Source organism: Nelumbo lutea, chromosome 1, assembly GCF_056320005.1.
Source record: "Nelumbo lutea isolate HS-2025 chromosome 1, American lotus-T2T, whole genome shotgun sequence".
Classification (NCBI taxonomy): domain Eukaryota; kingdom Viridiplantae; phylum Streptophyta; class Magnoliopsida; order Proteales; family Nelumbonaceae; genus Nelumbo; species Nelumbo lutea.
In genome coordinates, this window is record NC_142684.1 from 74,265,218 (window position 1) to 74,283,046 (window position 17,829).

A 17,829-nucleotide genomic window follows, 5' to 3' on the forward strand; every position below is an offset into this window, starting at 1 on the left:
CATTCCCTCCACTCTGCTCCGAAATCAGAATTTTACCAAAACCTCTCTCGTCAGTCGTCATACACATACACCCATCTGAGTTCAACATTCAGAGCCCACCAACCTCCTCTTGTTTTGTCAATCAAATGAACAGTTTGTTTCCTACTTCCCCTCTGAAATCTGAATTTTACCAAAACCTCTCTCGTCAAATGCACAGCTGGTTCTCTAATAGCCAACCAAATTAGAGAACAATTTTATCTATTAATTCCCCAAATGTGGCACGCCCCTTCACAATTGGTTAGGTTGATCATGGCATTTTTATAAACTCTCTTATTAATTTTATAGTTCAGCACTTCAAACTGAAGTGGTAAGTGGTAGCCCACTCCCCACTATACTCAGCCTGTCCTCTTTCTAATATTCTTGCTTACCTCTTCAATTTCCCTGTTTTTTTCGGTCTCTCGCACCTCTTCTAGTCTTCTATGCCCTTCTCCGCTCTGTTAGGCTCACTCAGATTGTGGTTGTTTCGAGTCAGGTTAGGATCATGGTTAATGGGTATATCCAACCAGGTTTGATCCAACAATTAACATCAGCCCATCACTACAGTACGCTGCGGTCCTTCAACACTGAAGGATAAATAAATGTATACGTGTGTTGTGTTTTAGCGCATAAGAACATAGCACCCAGCACTTACCTTCCAAGCTTCCAAGACAAAAAGCTATGAATGCTCTTCTTGTCTTTTGTCTGCATTTTAAATAAATGTTCGATACCTATCCAAGCATAATGTGCAACTCTCAAAACTCTCGTTTATTTTTTATATATCAAAATGACCATTCTGATGTTAATATCAGTTAAAACTACCCTTCAATTGTCAACTTTTAGAAGACGGGAACAACATATTACATTGGATAACTGTTTTATTAATAGGTCCATCTTTATATCATTTAGTTGGAAATTGGTTACAAGAATATTTCCCGTTAGGTTTGTCACTTTAAAACGCTTAAATGTGGGCCATTGTGTGCTTTTTTTATAAGCCCACTAGGTTGATGTAGTCTACAACGTAGTAGTAGTGGTAACAAACCCCTTCAATTCCCTAATGGAAGTCCTTGACTTATAAACAAACTGAAATCTTTCTCATGATAGTCTAGTCTGTACATTATCAAAACCATCACCATCATCTGAACAATAAGCCACCTTTAAAGAAATTGCCATTTGATCCCTTGTTTGAATTCTTCCCATAACTCTCTGACCAGTTAAGAACTGTTCAAACTATGACAGTTGACAAAATCATGGCCTCGAGTACATTTATTGCTCTTAAGTAATAATATAATATTGCATTTACTTTCATTTACCAGTGCATGCTTTGAAAGTTGGGCAATAATTAATTCCAAATTGAATAAATCCTAATAGATTGTTACTTAAATTCCAATAAGTTTATCCAATCTGATTACTCCCATGTCCAACTAACATAATTAAATCCCACTGGAAATAGTTTAGTAAATGCCAAATAACTACAATCTGAATTCCTTAATTACTAAGTCCTGCAAAAACATTCTATAGAACAATAAAACATAATGTTGAGATAACAAGTACGAGGGGATCCATTAAACAACTGAAAAAAAAAAAGAAATTAATTAGCATTGTTTTGGAAAAATAGTCAGTTCAACTAATGCAGTTGTACTGATTAATTGTCATAATTCAACTGGTGTAGGTTATGACTGAGCCACTCAAATAAAATCTCTCTCTTGATTCGAAGTTCCAAACTATGGCCATGCTCAATCCAACCAATAGACAAGTTGAGAATGTTAATATCCATCCAATGTGTCAACCTCAATACTACCAACAATATTACCAAATAAAAGTAAAGAGAGAAGTCTCAGAATCCCCATACAACTGTATAACATAAGATTGTAAAAGAATCAAGAGAAATACTACTTTTATCTAAAGGATCATGGGGTTCAAAATTGCTTTCACATAAAATGGATGAGCTATTTCAAATCTTTAACACCAAAGATGTCATAAATAACACAAACTATAAAATTACCTGCCATTGTTTGGCTAAGATAAATAAAAGGCAATGAAAATTTATTCGTAAGCCTGTACAAATAATTGTGGTATGGGATCTCTAACAATCGTTGTATGGGATCTCTTTCTTTCTCATTCATCTGGCCAATTTTCTCCTGCCTTACTTCCGGGCAGCACGGTAGAGTTCCATATAGTCCAATGCTGGCCGGTTCCAAGACCAATCTTGCTCCATTACCCCCTTACACAAGGAGTTGAACCAATCACGTCCATCATACCAGGCAGTGAGAGCTCTGACAAATCAAGTTACAAAAATGAAGGCTTTGGCAAAAAAAAAAAAGAAGGAATTACAAAAGAAAATATCAAAATAAAATCTCCTATGGCCATAAATCCAGTTCCCTTTGGCATCATAAAAATTGTTTGGTTGGCTAACAAGGACCAAATTGCCTAATCATTAGCATCATCATCTAATAGCCTTGTCCCAACCATATGGAGTCACCTGCATGAATCCTATACTGCTTTTCCATTCTATTAGTGGCATATCCATTACCAGATAGATTGCCCAATATTTAACTCAATTAGGCGGTTTTGTGTTTACTTTTCTGCATTTATTTTCTTCAGCCTTTCCTTTTTTTGTTTTTAATTTATTTGTCCCTCATGTCTTTCTGGCATTCCAAGTGAGATCAAAGGAAAGAACAAAGATATATTGAAGAGATACTCTTGAGTATGCCCACCATGCACCACTTATGAGAGCGATTTATCCTAACAGTTGATTCATTTGACACTAGATTAATCCTGATCTCATAACAGCATCAATACAACAAATGGAATAACTAATCAAGAAAATTTATTGCATATATACATCTACTCACCCACGTAATAAAGAAAAAAGAATAAATCAAAATCATGTCCTCACCTATTGAGAGCATAATCAACACCAGCAGTATCAGCTCCATCAAAATTGAATCCATTTGGCTCAAGACCAAATGCTCGGGCTCTCTCTTTATCATGGTCGACATCAAATACAGTATCATGAAGTCCTACAAGGAAAAAAAAAATGTAAGCATGAATGCTAATGCACTTCTGTGTCAAATGTCAATACATACCAGAAAATTTAGAGCAACCCCATGGATAACTTGATTTTATAGCAGAAAATTTAGAGCAACCCATTATTCATCAAAAAAAAAAAAAATTAGAGCAACCCATGGATAACTTGATTTTATATTTAAAAAGAGGATAAATCTATAAAGCCAGAAAAACACAATAGTTGAAGAGCTTTGACCAATCAAAACCTCCTGTGATTTTTTATGAATACCATTTTTATGATCCCAGTTGATTTTAATTGTCAAAAAAAAATCTAACAGTATATTTCTTTAATCATGCAATTCTATAATTGTTATTGCAACTCACATTCAGCCCCAACAAACACCCCCCCCCCCAAGAAAAAAAAATCCCTAAGCTTATAGTTGAGAAGCTTGTTTCAAGGCAAACAAGGCGCAGAACCAAGGGGCTCATAACAATTACCTTGAAAGAGCATAACCCAATAGGAGTATACAAAAAGAACAAACAAATAAAATAAAATAACTCAAACCCCATAAATAAACCCTTAAGTTTTGCAAACCATTCAACTGTGTAAACACCATAGTTCCTTGGGTTTATGTCCGAACCCACAACTAGGAGATCACTTTCATATTCAAATGACAAATCACTATCACAAGAAAACATTCTCCTTAAAAAGACTGAAGCATCAGGAAAAGTTTAAGAAAAAGAAAGGAAGTAATCAACATACCTCCAGTTTTGCGAACAACAGGTATTGAACCATATCTCATTGCTGTAAGCTGGGTTAGGCCACATGGCTCAAAAATTGATGGAACTAGAATGAAATCTGAACCTGCATATATCTATAAGAATTCACATGGATTAATAACATACCATAGAAACAGAAGTCACATGTACATATGCAAACTTGGAATGATTCAAGTTCAAAATTGAGAGCATACCAAATGTGATAGAGGTTCATCATAGGTCAGACAAAGTCGTGCACGATCACCATGTGATGAGTGCAATTGATTTGCCAAGTTAACAAAATCATTTTGTATACGAGGGTCTGGAGCTGAACCTAGCAATACAACCTGCCATCAACATTATTTTGAATCCACACAAAAATCAATTGTGAACTCACATCTTAAAGCATCCACCACCTAAAGAAGAATTAAGACAATTATGAACCATGTATTTGCTTCTATACAGGCTAAAGTTGTTACCACCCAACTATGCATATCCTGCACTCATACATTTCCCTATCTGCAATACTAAGTTACTCATTCCAGGCATAGTTCACTAAACTGGTCATAGCTTAAACTTTCAGTCATGGGACAAAGATAACTGTGATTGGTAAAATCAACTAACTAGGTCAAACAGCTTAATAAAATTGTCACAGTTTTCAGTGAATCCATGAGGAGATATGCAAAGCAAATAGTCAGTATCAATGCACAGTGAGGTCATCTGTGGAGTACAACATGAATGAACCAAACCATTTATCTTGTTCAATAAAGAAAATTTCTCTAAATATGCTGGTGAAGCAGAGAGAAAGAAACCTGCCCATTTCGTTCAAGCGTGCGCCAAATGGCATGCTTGATAAGGTGAATTCCTTTCTGATGAGTTAAGCGAGTAATGATTCCAACCATAGGGAGATCAGCCCTCTTCAAACCAAGTTTTTGTTGTAAGGCTTCCTTTGCAGCCCTTTTTCCTTCCACAACATTGTCTGAAGTGTAAGATACCTGGAATGATAGACATCATGTAACTTTGTTACAATCAAGGTTTAAAGTATCAATACACCCAATACGCATGAACAGACGTATTGGATGTTTAGATGCTCAATAAATTTTTTTTTTGTTTTTTTTTTTTCAAAAATGCTTCAGGGAATCTGTTTCATGTCTACCCCTTGAAACACCCCAAAATCCAAAGCACCCCTTATTTGGGGTATCAGAGACCTTCCAATACAATACAATATGCCCAATACGAGGGTCCAGTCGATTTTTATCAAAAGTATACTTTGTTCGAATCACTATGAAAAACAAGTTGTAAGCTACTTACGGGAATAAATTTGTCATTGTATGGATCCCAGATATCTGGATCAATTCCATTCAGAATACCATAGAACTTCTGAAGATGAGGAGCAATTGCTGGATTTCCTGAAACCTCCCTTGAATAAGTAGGAGACACCTGCAGAAAAGCTACATTATCAAATATCAACAATGTTATAGTAAAGGAATAACTTCAATATGATGCAGGTCCATGTTTTTCAGGGCTAGATAAAATTTATCCCTACAGGAGGAAGTCCATAGCTTTCTCAACAATGAAGAAACAAGATTACAAAGAATTGCATTATGACTTTTACCCTGCAAGGTGGGTGTGTCAAGAGGATCGTCAATTTCCCATGTATAACCTTCCATTTTTAATTATTTGTTTCTGTTCACTGTACAAGTGAATCTGTACATTCACAAGTTAAATTATTGTGACTTGGGAGCAATGTCATGCTTTAGTTGGCTCCACGTGTTCTAGTATTTTTTTTTCCTTTCAAAAATATTTAGGAATTTTGTAATGGCCACTTTTTAAGGGGGATCAAATGAAATAAAATTGAATTTGCTCTTGGTTATACTCTCAGGCATTAGTTCTGCTTATTTCTAATCTGTCAATCATTATAGTACAATAATAATAAAAAAAAAAAGCCATTACTTAATGTTGGCCCCAGCCATCTTGATCTCAAAAGGGGCAGACTGGACATGGACATTTTTCTTTTGGGAAAGGTGAAGTAATATTTATTGAGATAAGAAATACAAAATGGAGGCTGAGATCAGTCCCAGAAAAGGCCAACTGATCAAATCAGCAATTACACATTCCACCAGGAACTAGAAAGAAAAACAGCTGACACATTATAATTTCTGAAATCCTCGGACATAGACACCCAAGACATCAGTTTGCCCACTGTTTTCTAAATTAGCTCTTCTGGACTTAAAGCCTTGTTACAGAATATCCTTCTATTCCTCTCAGACCAGATGGACCAAAACACAGCAATTGGAATCATCTTCCAAACAGTCTTCTTTTTCTTGCTCAAACCCATGAGCTTCCAGCAACACAACAACTCCTTAACCGACCTCGGCATAACCCAACTTAAGTTCCTGGAGCTGAGGAAATGACTCCACAGCTGAGAAGAAAACGGGCAGTGGATGCACAAATGGTCAGTGGATTCAGCACTACTCCCACACAGACTGCATGACAGGTCCAAAATCTGAATGCCCCTTCTCACAAGGTTATCTCTAGTAAGACATTTATTAAGAGCCATAGTCCAAACTAGGAAATTAGATTTAGTTGGGCTGGTGGGATTCCACACTTGACGGCCAGGGAAATCAGGAACACCACTACTACAAAGGTTAGAAGCCAGAGACTTGACAGAGAACACACCATCTGAGTTCCACTTCCACTGCCACTTATCCTCTGAACTGTAATCCAGCTCATGATTCTTGTTAAAATTCAGGTCTGCCTTAGAGTTCGGCCTGACTGAGTTCAGTTATGTAGAAGAAGAAAGAGTGATAGAGAAAGAGAGAGAGAGAGAGAGAGAGAGAAAGAGAAAGAGTGAAGAGAGAATTCTGGTTCGAACTGAAAGAGTCAACATTACTTCTCCCAGTCGGCCAGTAAGTATTTATATTATTATTAAAGCATAACTGAAAAGACCTATGTGCCCTTACTTAAGTTAAGAGCACATGTTTCAACACAACATTACAGATCAGCAACATCAATCAAGGTATAAAGACAGAAATACCCCTACGCTAACACCTTGTTACTGTTGAAAGATTTCTGTAATTATGTATTATATTTGATTTTGTGCTATTTTAAGTAGTTGAGAGATTTGTGAGCTGTACAAATTTTTTAGGAATCAGCTTTATCGTCCCTTTAATTAGGGAGATATGTTACCTAGTTTGTATCCTTTAATTAGGGAGATTTGTTACCTAGTTTGTATCCTTTAATTAGGGAGATTTGTTACCTAGTTTGTTTCCTAGAGAGAGCTATAAATTTCGATGTACAGAAGCATAATGAGATATCCCATTCTTCATACTTTCTGTCTCTTCTTTATGGTATCAGAGCAGAAAAGACCTAGGGTTTGTTTCTGCATTTCTGTCCCTAAAAATGTCTGAAGTCACGTCCAGTTCTCAGCCTTCTCAGCCTGAGCCCCAGATTGTCCAGAATCTGCCTGAGAATCACTCTATTCAGATCACTACAATCCAACTAAATGGTGACAACTTTCTCCGGTGGTCACAATCTGTTCGCATGTATCTCAGAGGGAGAGGGAAAATCGGCTATATCACAGGAGACACGAAGAAGCTTGATGTGAAGGATCCAGCCTATATTGTTTGGGATGCTGAAAATTCCATGGTGATGACTTGGTTGGTTAACTCCATGATTGAAGAGATAGGTGCAAATTATCTCTGCTATTCTACAGCCAAGGAATTATGGGACAATGTCTCACAGATGTACTCTGATTTGGAGAATCAATCCCAAGTGTACGAATTATCTCTACAACTCGGAGATATTCGCCAAGGTGAGAATTCTGTGACTAAATATTTTAATTCTCTTAAGAGAATTTGGCAGGACCTGGACCTATTCAACGATTACGAGTGGAAGTCACCCAATGACTGCAATTATCACAAGAAGATGGTGAATGTTGACCGAGTTTTCAAGTTTCTTGCAGGTTTAAACGTTGAATTCGATGAGGTTCATGGCCGAATTATTGGAAGAAACCCTCTGCCCCCAATTGGTGAAGTATTTGCAGAAGTACGTAGAGAAGAAAGCCGGAGACAAGTGATGCTTGGAAAGAAGGCTGTAGGTACAACCGGACCTATGGAAGAGTCAGCCCTGATTATTTCCGAGGCCCAAGTCAGTCGAAAGTCAGCCCAAAATCAGCGGGTTGGAGACAAGAATAACCTACGCTGTGACTACTGTGGGAAACCTCGCCATACCCGAGAGAATTGCTACAAACTGCACGGGAGACCACCCAATTGAATGGTGAACAAACCTGGTGGACGGAATATACCTAAGCAAACGAGGCTGAATCATCCCCATTCAGCAAAGAGCAAATAGATCATCTACTTAAACTTCTAAAATCTTATTCGTCACCTAATACTCTTGTCGGGTCTATGGCACAAACAGGTAGCAATTCTTTGGCATTCTCAATGCTAGGAAAATCCGGTCCTTGGATCATAGACTCAGGGGCCTCCGATCATATGACAGGTTGCTCTAACCTATTTAGTTCCTATTATCCTTGTTCTGGTTTTGAAAAAGTGAGAATAGCTAATGGTAGTCTTTCATCAATTGCAGGCAAAGGAAACATTAAAATTTCAGAAAAAATTACTCTGAAATTTGTTTTACATGTTCCAAAACTTGCCTGCAATCTTCTTTCTGTCAGTAGATTGTCGAAAGATACTAACTGCTCCATTCTTTTTCTTCCTTCCACTTGTGTTTTTCAGGACTAGAACTCGGGGAAGACGATTGGAACTGCTAGAGAGATAAATGGACTCTACTACTTTGATGAAACCTCTACTGGTAATAAAAAAGTTCATGGTTTAAGTAGTACGAGTTCGATCCCTGTCTGTGATCAAGTTATATTATGGCATAGAAGATTAGGACATCCTAGTTTTCCATATCTCAAATATTTATTTCCTAAAGTGTTTAAAGGAGTTGATTGGTCAAAACTTCATTGTGAGTCTTATCATTTGGCTAAAGATCATCGTGCTTTATTTTTCCAGTAAAACCTTATTCTGCTTCAAAGTCATTTTATTTGTTACATAGTGATGTTTGGGGCCCATCTAAGGTTAACACACTTTCTGGAAAAAAATGGTTTGTGACTTTTATTGATGACCATACAAGGGTATGTTGGGTTTACTTGTTGGAAAGGAAATCAGAGGTTGAACAAAGATTTACAGAATTTTTCCTAATGATTGAAAATCAATTTCAAACCAAAATTGGTATTCTAAGATCAGATAATGGGACTGAATACTTTAACAAATACTTAGGAGCATTTCTAACCGAAAAAGGTATTATCCATCAATCAACTTGTCGTGACACACCACAACAGAATGGAATTGCTGAAAGAAAAAATAGGCACCTTCTTGAGGTAGCTAGAGCCATCATGTTTTCTATGAATGTACCTAAATATCTCTGGGGAAATGCTCTCCTAACTGCATGTTATCTGATAAATAGAATGCCATCTCGAGTTTTAAAATATGAAACTCCTTTACAAAATCTAAAAAAGTGTTTTCCCACATCTCGAATAACTACAGATCTTCCTTTAAAAGTGTTTGGTTGTGTCTGTTATGTGTATATACCAAATGTTTTTCGATCAAAACTGGATCCAAAAGCTGAAAATGTGTGTTTCTTGGTTATGCATCTAATAAAAAGGGTACAAATGCTTTAATCCAGTTACAAAGAAATTTTTTGAGAGTATGGATGTACACTTTGTTGACGACCAACCTTTCTTTCAAAAATATTCTCTTCAGGGGGAGAACATAAGGAAGATAATTTTTGGGAAACTTTACCTATTCTAGAAGAATTTATACCTTTGATTAATTCTGATAAGCAAGGTTCGGAAACAATTGTTGAAAGAATGGAACCTAGTGATGGTACTCTTAATCCAAATTTTCCAGATACTACATTATCAGAGACAGGGGGAGAAGTACTTCAAACAGATCACAATCCTCATCCTGAGCTTCAGTTTTATACCAGGAAGAAGTTTCACAAAAGTACTACTGTTCCAGTTATTCCTACAGCAGAAGTCCAATCCAATTTGCCGAGTGAAGATCCTACAACTCAGAGTAATCTTTCTTCTACCCCTATTCCATCTTTATCTAATGATTTGCCTAATCTGTCTTCTTCAGATCTTGACATTCCAATTGCATTAAGAAAAGGTACCCGAACTTGCACAAAACATCCTATTGCAAAATACTTGTCATATGAGAAATTATCACATACTCATAAAGCATTTGTGTCTAGGATTTCTAATCTGTATGTGCCAAGAACTGTTCAGGAAGCATTAGATGATCCGAAATGGAGGTTAGCTGTGATGGAAGAGATGAATGCTCTTAGAAAGAGTAATACATGGAGTATTACTGATCTACCCCATGACAAGAAGACAGCTGGATGCAAATGGGTGTTTACAGTAAAGTGCAAGGCTGATGGAAGTGTGGAGAGATACAAAGCAAGACTCGTAGCAAAAGGATTTACCCAAACTCATGGTATAGACTACCAAGAGACTTTTGCTCCTTTTGCTAAAATTAACTCTATCAGAATACTTCTTTCCCTTGTAGTTAATTTTAACTAGCCACTTCGTCAGTTCGATGTCAAGAATGCATTCTTGAATGGAGACCTAAAGGAAGAAGTATATATGGACCTACCACCAGATTTTAAGAAAGTCTTGGAAGAGGCAAAGTTTGCAGGTTAAAAAAATCCCTATATGGGCTAAAGAAATCACCAAGAGCTTGGCTTGAACGACTTGGGAATGCAATAAGGCGGCACGGCTTCTCACAAAGTCAAGTTGATCATACTTTATTTTTCAAGCACTCCACCGAAGGTAAAATAGCTATTTTGATAGTGTATGTAGACGATATTATCATGACTGGGGATGATTTATTTGAAATCAACAAGTTGAAGAATAAGCTTGAGGCTGAATTTGACATTAAAGACCTGGGAAAACATAAATATTTTTTTGGAATGGAGTTTGCAAGGTCCAAGGAGGGAATCTTTATCAACCAACGCAAATACATTCTTGATTTGCTTAAGGAGACAGGGATGACAGGTTGTAAAGCCGCAGAAACTCCAATGGACCCAAATATGAAGTTAAAAGTAGTAACAGTAAATGAGGTTGATCGAGAACGTTATCAAAGATTAGTTGGAAGACTAATCTATTTGTCGCACACAAGACCTGACATAGCCTTTGCAGTAAGTGTAGTAAGTCAGTTTATGCATTCACCTGGACCTACTCACTTTGAAGCTGTGTTCAGAATTTTGAGATATCTGAAAGGAACTCCGGGGAAAGGACTCTTGTTCAAAAATAGGGGTCATCTCCAAGTCGAAGCTTACATAGATGCAGATTGGGCAGGTGATATAAATGATAGAAGATCTACTTCAGGTTATTGCACTTTGGTAGGAGGGAATTTGGTCACCTGGAGAAGCAAAAAACAGAGTGTTGCAGCAAGGAGTAGTGCAGAGGCAGAATTCCGCTTTGTTGCACATGGCTTTTGTGAAGTGTTATGGATCAAAAGGCTCCTATAAGAATTGAAGGTTCCTACACCAACACCTATTAAAGTCTATTGTGATAACAAGGCAGCTATTTCCATAGCTCATAATCCAGTTCTACATGATAGAACAAAGCATGTAGAAGTGGATAAACATTTCATCAAGGAGAAGATAGACAGTGGTGTGATATACATGTCCTACAAACCCACCACGAGCCAAGTAGCAGACATTCTCACCAAAGGGCTTCCTAGGGCACAGTATGAGAACTTAGTTAGCAAGCTTGCCATGAGTAATATATTCATGCCAGCTTGAGGGGGAGTGTTGGAAGATTTCTGTAATTATGTATTATATTTGATTTTGTGCTATTTTAAGTAGTTGAGAGATTTGTGAGCTGTACAATTTTTTTAGGAATCAGCTTTATCTTCCCTTTAATTAGGGAGATATGTTACCTAGTTTGTATCCTTTAATTAGAGAGATTTGTTACCTAGTTTGTATCCTTTAATTAGGGAGATTTGTTACCTAGTTTGTTTCCTAGAGAGAGCTATAAATTTCGATGTACAGAAGCATAATGAGATATCCCATTCTTCATATCTTTCTGTCTCTTCTTTAGTTACATATGTAGTCCAATCTTCCCCGACTCAAGCCTTTTGTAAATAAGTCAGCCCACTGATTTCCTGTATTAACATGTGTAGTGTCTAGCTCTCCATTCAGCACCTTCTCCCTCACAAAGTGACAGTCAACCTAAATGTGCTTGGTTCTTTCATGAAACACTGGATTAGAGGAGATATGAACTGCAGCCTAATTATCACAATAGAGCTTCATTGGAGTGTTAATGTTGTACCCTACTTCCTGTAGAAGGTTCCTTAGCCACACTAATTCACAAGCGATATGCACCATAGCCCTATATTCTGCCTCTACACTGCTTCTTGCCACAACCGTCTGCTTTTTACTTTTCCATGTCACTAGGTTACCTCCCAGAAACGTGCAATAGCCTGTAGTAGACCGCCTATCAGACATAGAACCGGCCCAATCAGCATCAGAATACCCTTCTATTTCAAGTTTTCCCCTACTCTTGTATATCAGACCGCGACCCGGGGCCCCTTTTAGATACTTCACAATTCTCATAACCGCATTCCAATAAGGAGTCAAAGGTTTTTGCATGAACTGGCTTACCACACTAACTGCAAATGAGATGTCTGGTCTGGTAATGGTTAGGTAGTTCAGTTTGCCCACAAGTCGTCGGTATCTGCTAGGGTCTTCAAACACTTCACCCATATCATTGCTTAGCTTGGTATTTGTGTCCATGGGTGTTTCAGCTGGTTTGGCACCCAACAAGCCTGTTTCTTCCAGCAAATCAAGCACATACTTCCTCTGGCACAGGTTAATCCCATACTTGGATCTCGCTACCTCTATCCCCAAGAAGTATTTCAGTTTACCCAGATCCTTTGTCTGAAAGTGATCCTGCAGATAAGTCTTCAGCCTATCAATACCAATGTTATCATTCCCAGTAATAACAATATCATCTACATACACCACCAACAGTATTTTTCCTCCCGGAGAGTCATGACTAAATACAGAATGGTCAACTTTGCACTGTTTCATGCCAAACTTCTTTACCACCTCACTGAACCTACCAAACCATGCTCGAGGAGACTGTTTAAGCCCATATATAGCCTTCCTTAATCTGCACACCTTACCATCCTCCCCCTGAGCAACAAACCCTGGAGGTTGCTCCATGTAGACCTCCTCGAGTAAGTCACCATGCAAAAAGGCATTCTTGACATCAAGCTGATATAGTGGCCACTCATACATGGCTGCAAGAGAGATCACAACACGAACTGACCCTATCTTAGCAACCGGTGAGAAGGTCTCTGTGTAGTCAATGCCATAGGTTTGGGAGTACCCTTTTGCAACTAATCGCGCTTTCAGGCGTTCAACACTACCATCAGGCAGATACTTAACCGTATAAACCCACTTACAACCAATAGCTTGCTTCCCAGGAGGAAGAACAGCGAGGTCCCAAGTATGATTATGATGAAGGGCTGAGAGTTCTTCTTCCATGGCATGGCACCACCCTAGAGAGGCAAGGGCTTCCTGGACATCTTTAGGAACAATAACTGATGATAACAAGGTAACAAACTGGCGATGGGAAGCGGAAAGGTGAGTAAGAGAAACATCATTAGAAAAGGGATGAAGGGTGCAAGTACGTTTACCTTTCCGCAAAGCAATGGGTAGATCAATCTCAGATGCCAAGTGGGGTTCTGGTGCTAGATCCGTCGACGGAGATGTAACCGGAGTAGTAGCCGGTGCACGTGGGCGATGTGTATACACATGACGGATAGGTGGGCGTTCAACAGGTGGTGGCACTGGAGGCAAGGATTTGGTCACAACTAGAACAAAGGGAGGAGGATCGACAACGGGAAGTGGAAGGGGAGGAGGTGATGAGGAGGAAGAAGCATCACCAGACCCCAAAAAGAACGGAGTAGACTCAAAGAAACTGACATCAACACACACAAAGGATCGTCGAGAACCAGGATGGTAACACCTATACCCTTTCTGGGTCCAAGAATAACCAAGGAAGATGCACTTGAGAGAACGGGCATCAAACTCGTCGTTCCCAGGACCCAGATTATGGACAAAACAGACACACCCAAAAACTCTCGGCGTAAGAGGGAACGGAGATGGCGATTCTTTCTCCCAACCACCCCATTTTGTTGTGGGGTGTAGGTACACGAGGTCTGATGTATAATGTCGTGTTGGTCCAAGTATTCTTGAAATGATGAGGATAAATATTTGCGGCCATTGTCAGAACGAAAAACTTTGATGTGGGTACCAAATTGGTTACGAATTTCAGCATAAAATTTTTGGAAAATGGTAAACAATTCACTTCTTTCTTTCATTAAATAGAGCCACGTCATCCTTGAAAAGTCATCCACAAAAATGACAAAATATTTGTATCCATTATATGACATTACTTTATAAGGACCCCAAACATCTGAATGAACTAAAGAAAAAGGACTCGACACACGGTTATCAACCCTAGAATTAAAGGGAACACGATGGTGTTTCCCAAACTGACACGACTCACAATCCAAAACAGAAAGCTGACTCAAGGACGGAACCAAGGACTTCAAGACTTTGAGCGATGGATGACCAAATCGACAGTGCCACTGGAGAGGAGAAAGAGATGACTGGAGAGCTGTTGAAGCTCTACCACCACCACCGTCAAGATAATACAGTCCACCTGCTTCATGCCCTCCACCAATCTTCATCCCCATCTTGAGATCTTGAAAGACACACATAGATTGATAAAAGGTAATAGAGCAGTTAAGTGATTTGGTCAGCTTACTAACAGACATAAGGTTAAAAGGCAATTTAGGAACATACAGAACTGATGAGAGGGATACAGCATCTAGGTCAACATTACCGACACCACAAATTGAGGATGTGGAACCATTAGCAAGGGTGACAGATTGTGATGTTGAGCAATGAGATAACGAGGAAAACACACCTGGAGTTCCAGTCATGTGATCGGAGGCTCCAGAGTCAATGATCCAGGGAGTGGGTGTAGATGCCAGACAAGCCATACCTGAGTGAGCAAAAGTCGCCGTGTTCTGCTGTGATTGGATAAACCTCTCATATTCATCACGGGGAACACTCACCATCTCCTTCATGGGACCATCTGTGGATGTAGGAGGCAACTGGTCAGATGAATGATTCTCCTGTTTAAAGCTGGAACTTGAGTCACCGGTCACAGCATGATTGGCCCAGGTTGAGGGAGGACCATGTAAATCATAACAATAGTTGATGGTATGTCCATCCATACCACAATGAGTGCACTTCCTTGGGCCTGAGCTACGTCCTCTACCACAGGCTCCCCCTGAATCTCTGCTCCCAGTACGACCACCACCACGATTATAAGTAGACCGACCATTGCCATTTCGGCCATATGCAGAACCACTACCAACACCACGGCCAGACTGAGCTCCCCGAGCTCCACCTCTACCACCACGGCCTCTCGATGCAGCAAAGGCAGATCTATCTGAGATATTAGAGTTCTCAGTAGATCCGATAGAAATCCTCCGAAGGCGAGCAAATACCTCTTCTAGGGACGAAAGAGCTGATCCCCCTAATATCTGAGCCCGTATTGGTTCATACTCAGTCTTTAGTCCCACCAAAAATCTAGTCACATCAAGTTGCTCTCTCTGTTGTTGCTGAATCTAGACATCAGAAGTGAGAGGATGATAGACATTCAACTCATTACGTATGTTCCTCATGTTGGCATAGTACTCCTCAAGACTCTGATTGCCTTGTTGCAGATTAAAGTACTCTTGATAAAGCTGATAAACTCTGGTTGTACTGTCCTGCCCCGAATTTCACATGGTCCCACACGTCTTTAGCAGTATCAAGGAACATGAAGTTCACACTAATCCTGGGTTCCATACTGTTCCACAACCATGTGATGATCTGAGCGTCCTCTTGCTCCCAATCTTCATACTCGTGAGAGTCAGAGGAGGGTTTCTCCTCTCTGATATGTTTTACCTTCTTCTTTGCCTTTAGAAAGACTTCAACGGATTTAGCCCAAGGCACATAATTCACTCCATTTAACTTAATGGAGGTCATCTGAACATTCAGGTAGTTTGTAGGCACCATCACACTAGGTTTATAATCATTACTGTCTCCCATTATGTTATCACCAATTCTGCACACTTGTTGAATTCTATTATCACCGAGATCTGCACACTTGCTGAATTCTATTATCACTGAGATCTGCACACTTGCTGAATTCTATTATCACTGAGATCTGCACACTACACACCACTAGGTCACACCTGTCACGCTGATTGCAGCACTAATTGTTGCTGGAATGTGTGCACAAACCCTGCTCCTACAACTACCTGAAATCTCACTATATGATCATATCTCTTCCTTATCGCTGAAGTAACACCCATGCGAGCAGGAGAGCAGTCCACACACAACAGCCACACACAGTTTGGCCCTCTATTCTTCCTCTACTAGGAGAGGGCGATCTCAGAAATCACAGCAACCGACCACATACGACCTGACTGGAGGCATAGAGACCCCCAAGGGAAGAGGGCGATCACTCCTTTTCAGCCCTTTCCCTTATCTCCAATCGAACACAGAAAAAGAAAAGGAAAACCCTAGATAGGGTGCGCAGAGAATGAACCCTAGGCAAGCAGAAATCTAGGCAGATTTAACGTGCTCTGATACCAAGTTAAAATTCAGGTCTGCCTTAGAGTTCGGCCTGACTGAGTTCAGTTATGTAGAAGAAGAAAGAGTGATAGAGAAAGAGAGAAAGAGATGAGAGAATTCTGGTTCAAACTGAAAGAGTCAACATTACTTCTCCCAGTCGGCCAGTAAGTATTTATATTATTATTAAAACATAACTGAAAAGACCTATGTGCCCTTACTTAAGTTAAGAGCACATGTTTCAACACAACATTACAGATCAGCAACATCAATCAAAGTATAAAGACAGAAATACCCCTACGCTAACAATTCTGAAGACAGGTCAACAGATTCAAAACCTCATCTACCTCCCAATCAAAAAGGTTCCTTCTAAATGAAGGGGACCAAAGAACTGAACCACCGGATGCGCTATAGCACTCTGCAACTGAAGCCTCTTGATTCGAAGCACACTGGAAGAGGAGAGGAAAGGAATCAGCAAGGGGTTCATCTGAGCACCAAGAGTCCTTCCAGAATTTGGTCCTAATACCATTGCCAACTTTAATTGAGACCCCAACAACCAGAGCTGAGAAATTCTTCATTATCCCTCTCCACAAAGAGTTACCCCAATTGGGAGGAGGGTCCCTCGTTCTCCAATTACCCCATTCCACACCATATTTGCTAGCAATGAGAGATCTCCACCAGGCATCATTTTCTGCTGCAAATCTCCAAATCACTTGCAGAGGAGAGCAGAATTAAAAGATTTCAACTTCCTTATGCCTAACCCCCCCTTCATCTTTGGGGAGGCAGACTTGCTCCCAACTCACCAAATGCACTTTTTTCTCCTCCCAACCTCTCCAAAGAAAACTCCTTTGAAGCTTTTCAAGCTGATTTGCAACATTGTTTGGAATAGAGAAGACAAACAAGAAATAGGTGGGTAAATTGGAGAGAGTACTCTTAATCAGAGCCACCCTACCCCCAAAAGAAAGGTATTTTGCCTTCCAAGAGGCCAGCTTTCTTTCCATTCTCTCAATTACCAAATCCCAAATTGCAGAAGAACCACCACTCACCCCCAGAGGGAGCCCCAAATATTTGACTGGAAGGGACTCAATCGAACAAGTCAAGATTCCAGCACAATCTGCTAAGTTGGAAACCTGACCCACTGGGATAATTTGACTTGTTCCAATTGACTTTTAGACCAGAAATCACTTCAAACCAAGATAAGATCCCAAGGATTAACTCCACCTGTGAGGGGGAGGCATCCACAAAGCATAACGTATCATCTGCAAATTGGAGAATATTCACCTTCTCTCCCCCCGGAGCAACTGCAAAACCTCACCCAGTCTAAGACCCCTG

At 39.6% G+C, this 17,829-nt stretch overlaps 1 protein-coding gene across 1 annotated transcript in view; it reads right to left on the reverse strand.

Annotated features, from left to right (window-relative positions):
* Nucleotides 1-1,884: 1,884 nt before the first annotated feature.
* The window catches only part of SS3 (starch synthase 3), an 86,843-nt gene continuing 70,898 nt past the window's right edge, over nucleotides 1,885-17,829 (reverse strand). Inside the window, exons 11-16 of the mRNA XM_088964561.1 lie at nucleotides 5,095-5,223; nucleotides 4,596-4,778; nucleotides 3,999-4,130; nucleotides 3,788-3,899; nucleotides 2,915-3,038; nucleotides 1,885-2,291 (exon numbers count right to left, since the gene is read on the reverse strand). Of these exons, the coding sequence (XP_088820687.1) occupies nucleotides 2,162-2,291; nucleotides 2,915-3,038; nucleotides 3,788-3,899; nucleotides 3,999-4,130; nucleotides 4,596-4,778; nucleotides 5,095-5,223 (810 nt within the window). The 3' untranslated portion in view covers nucleotides 1,885-2,161. The remainder of the gene's footprint in view (nucleotides 2,292-2,914; nucleotides 3,039-3,787; nucleotides 3,900-3,998; nucleotides 4,131-4,595; nucleotides 4,779-5,094; nucleotides 5,224-17,829) is intronic.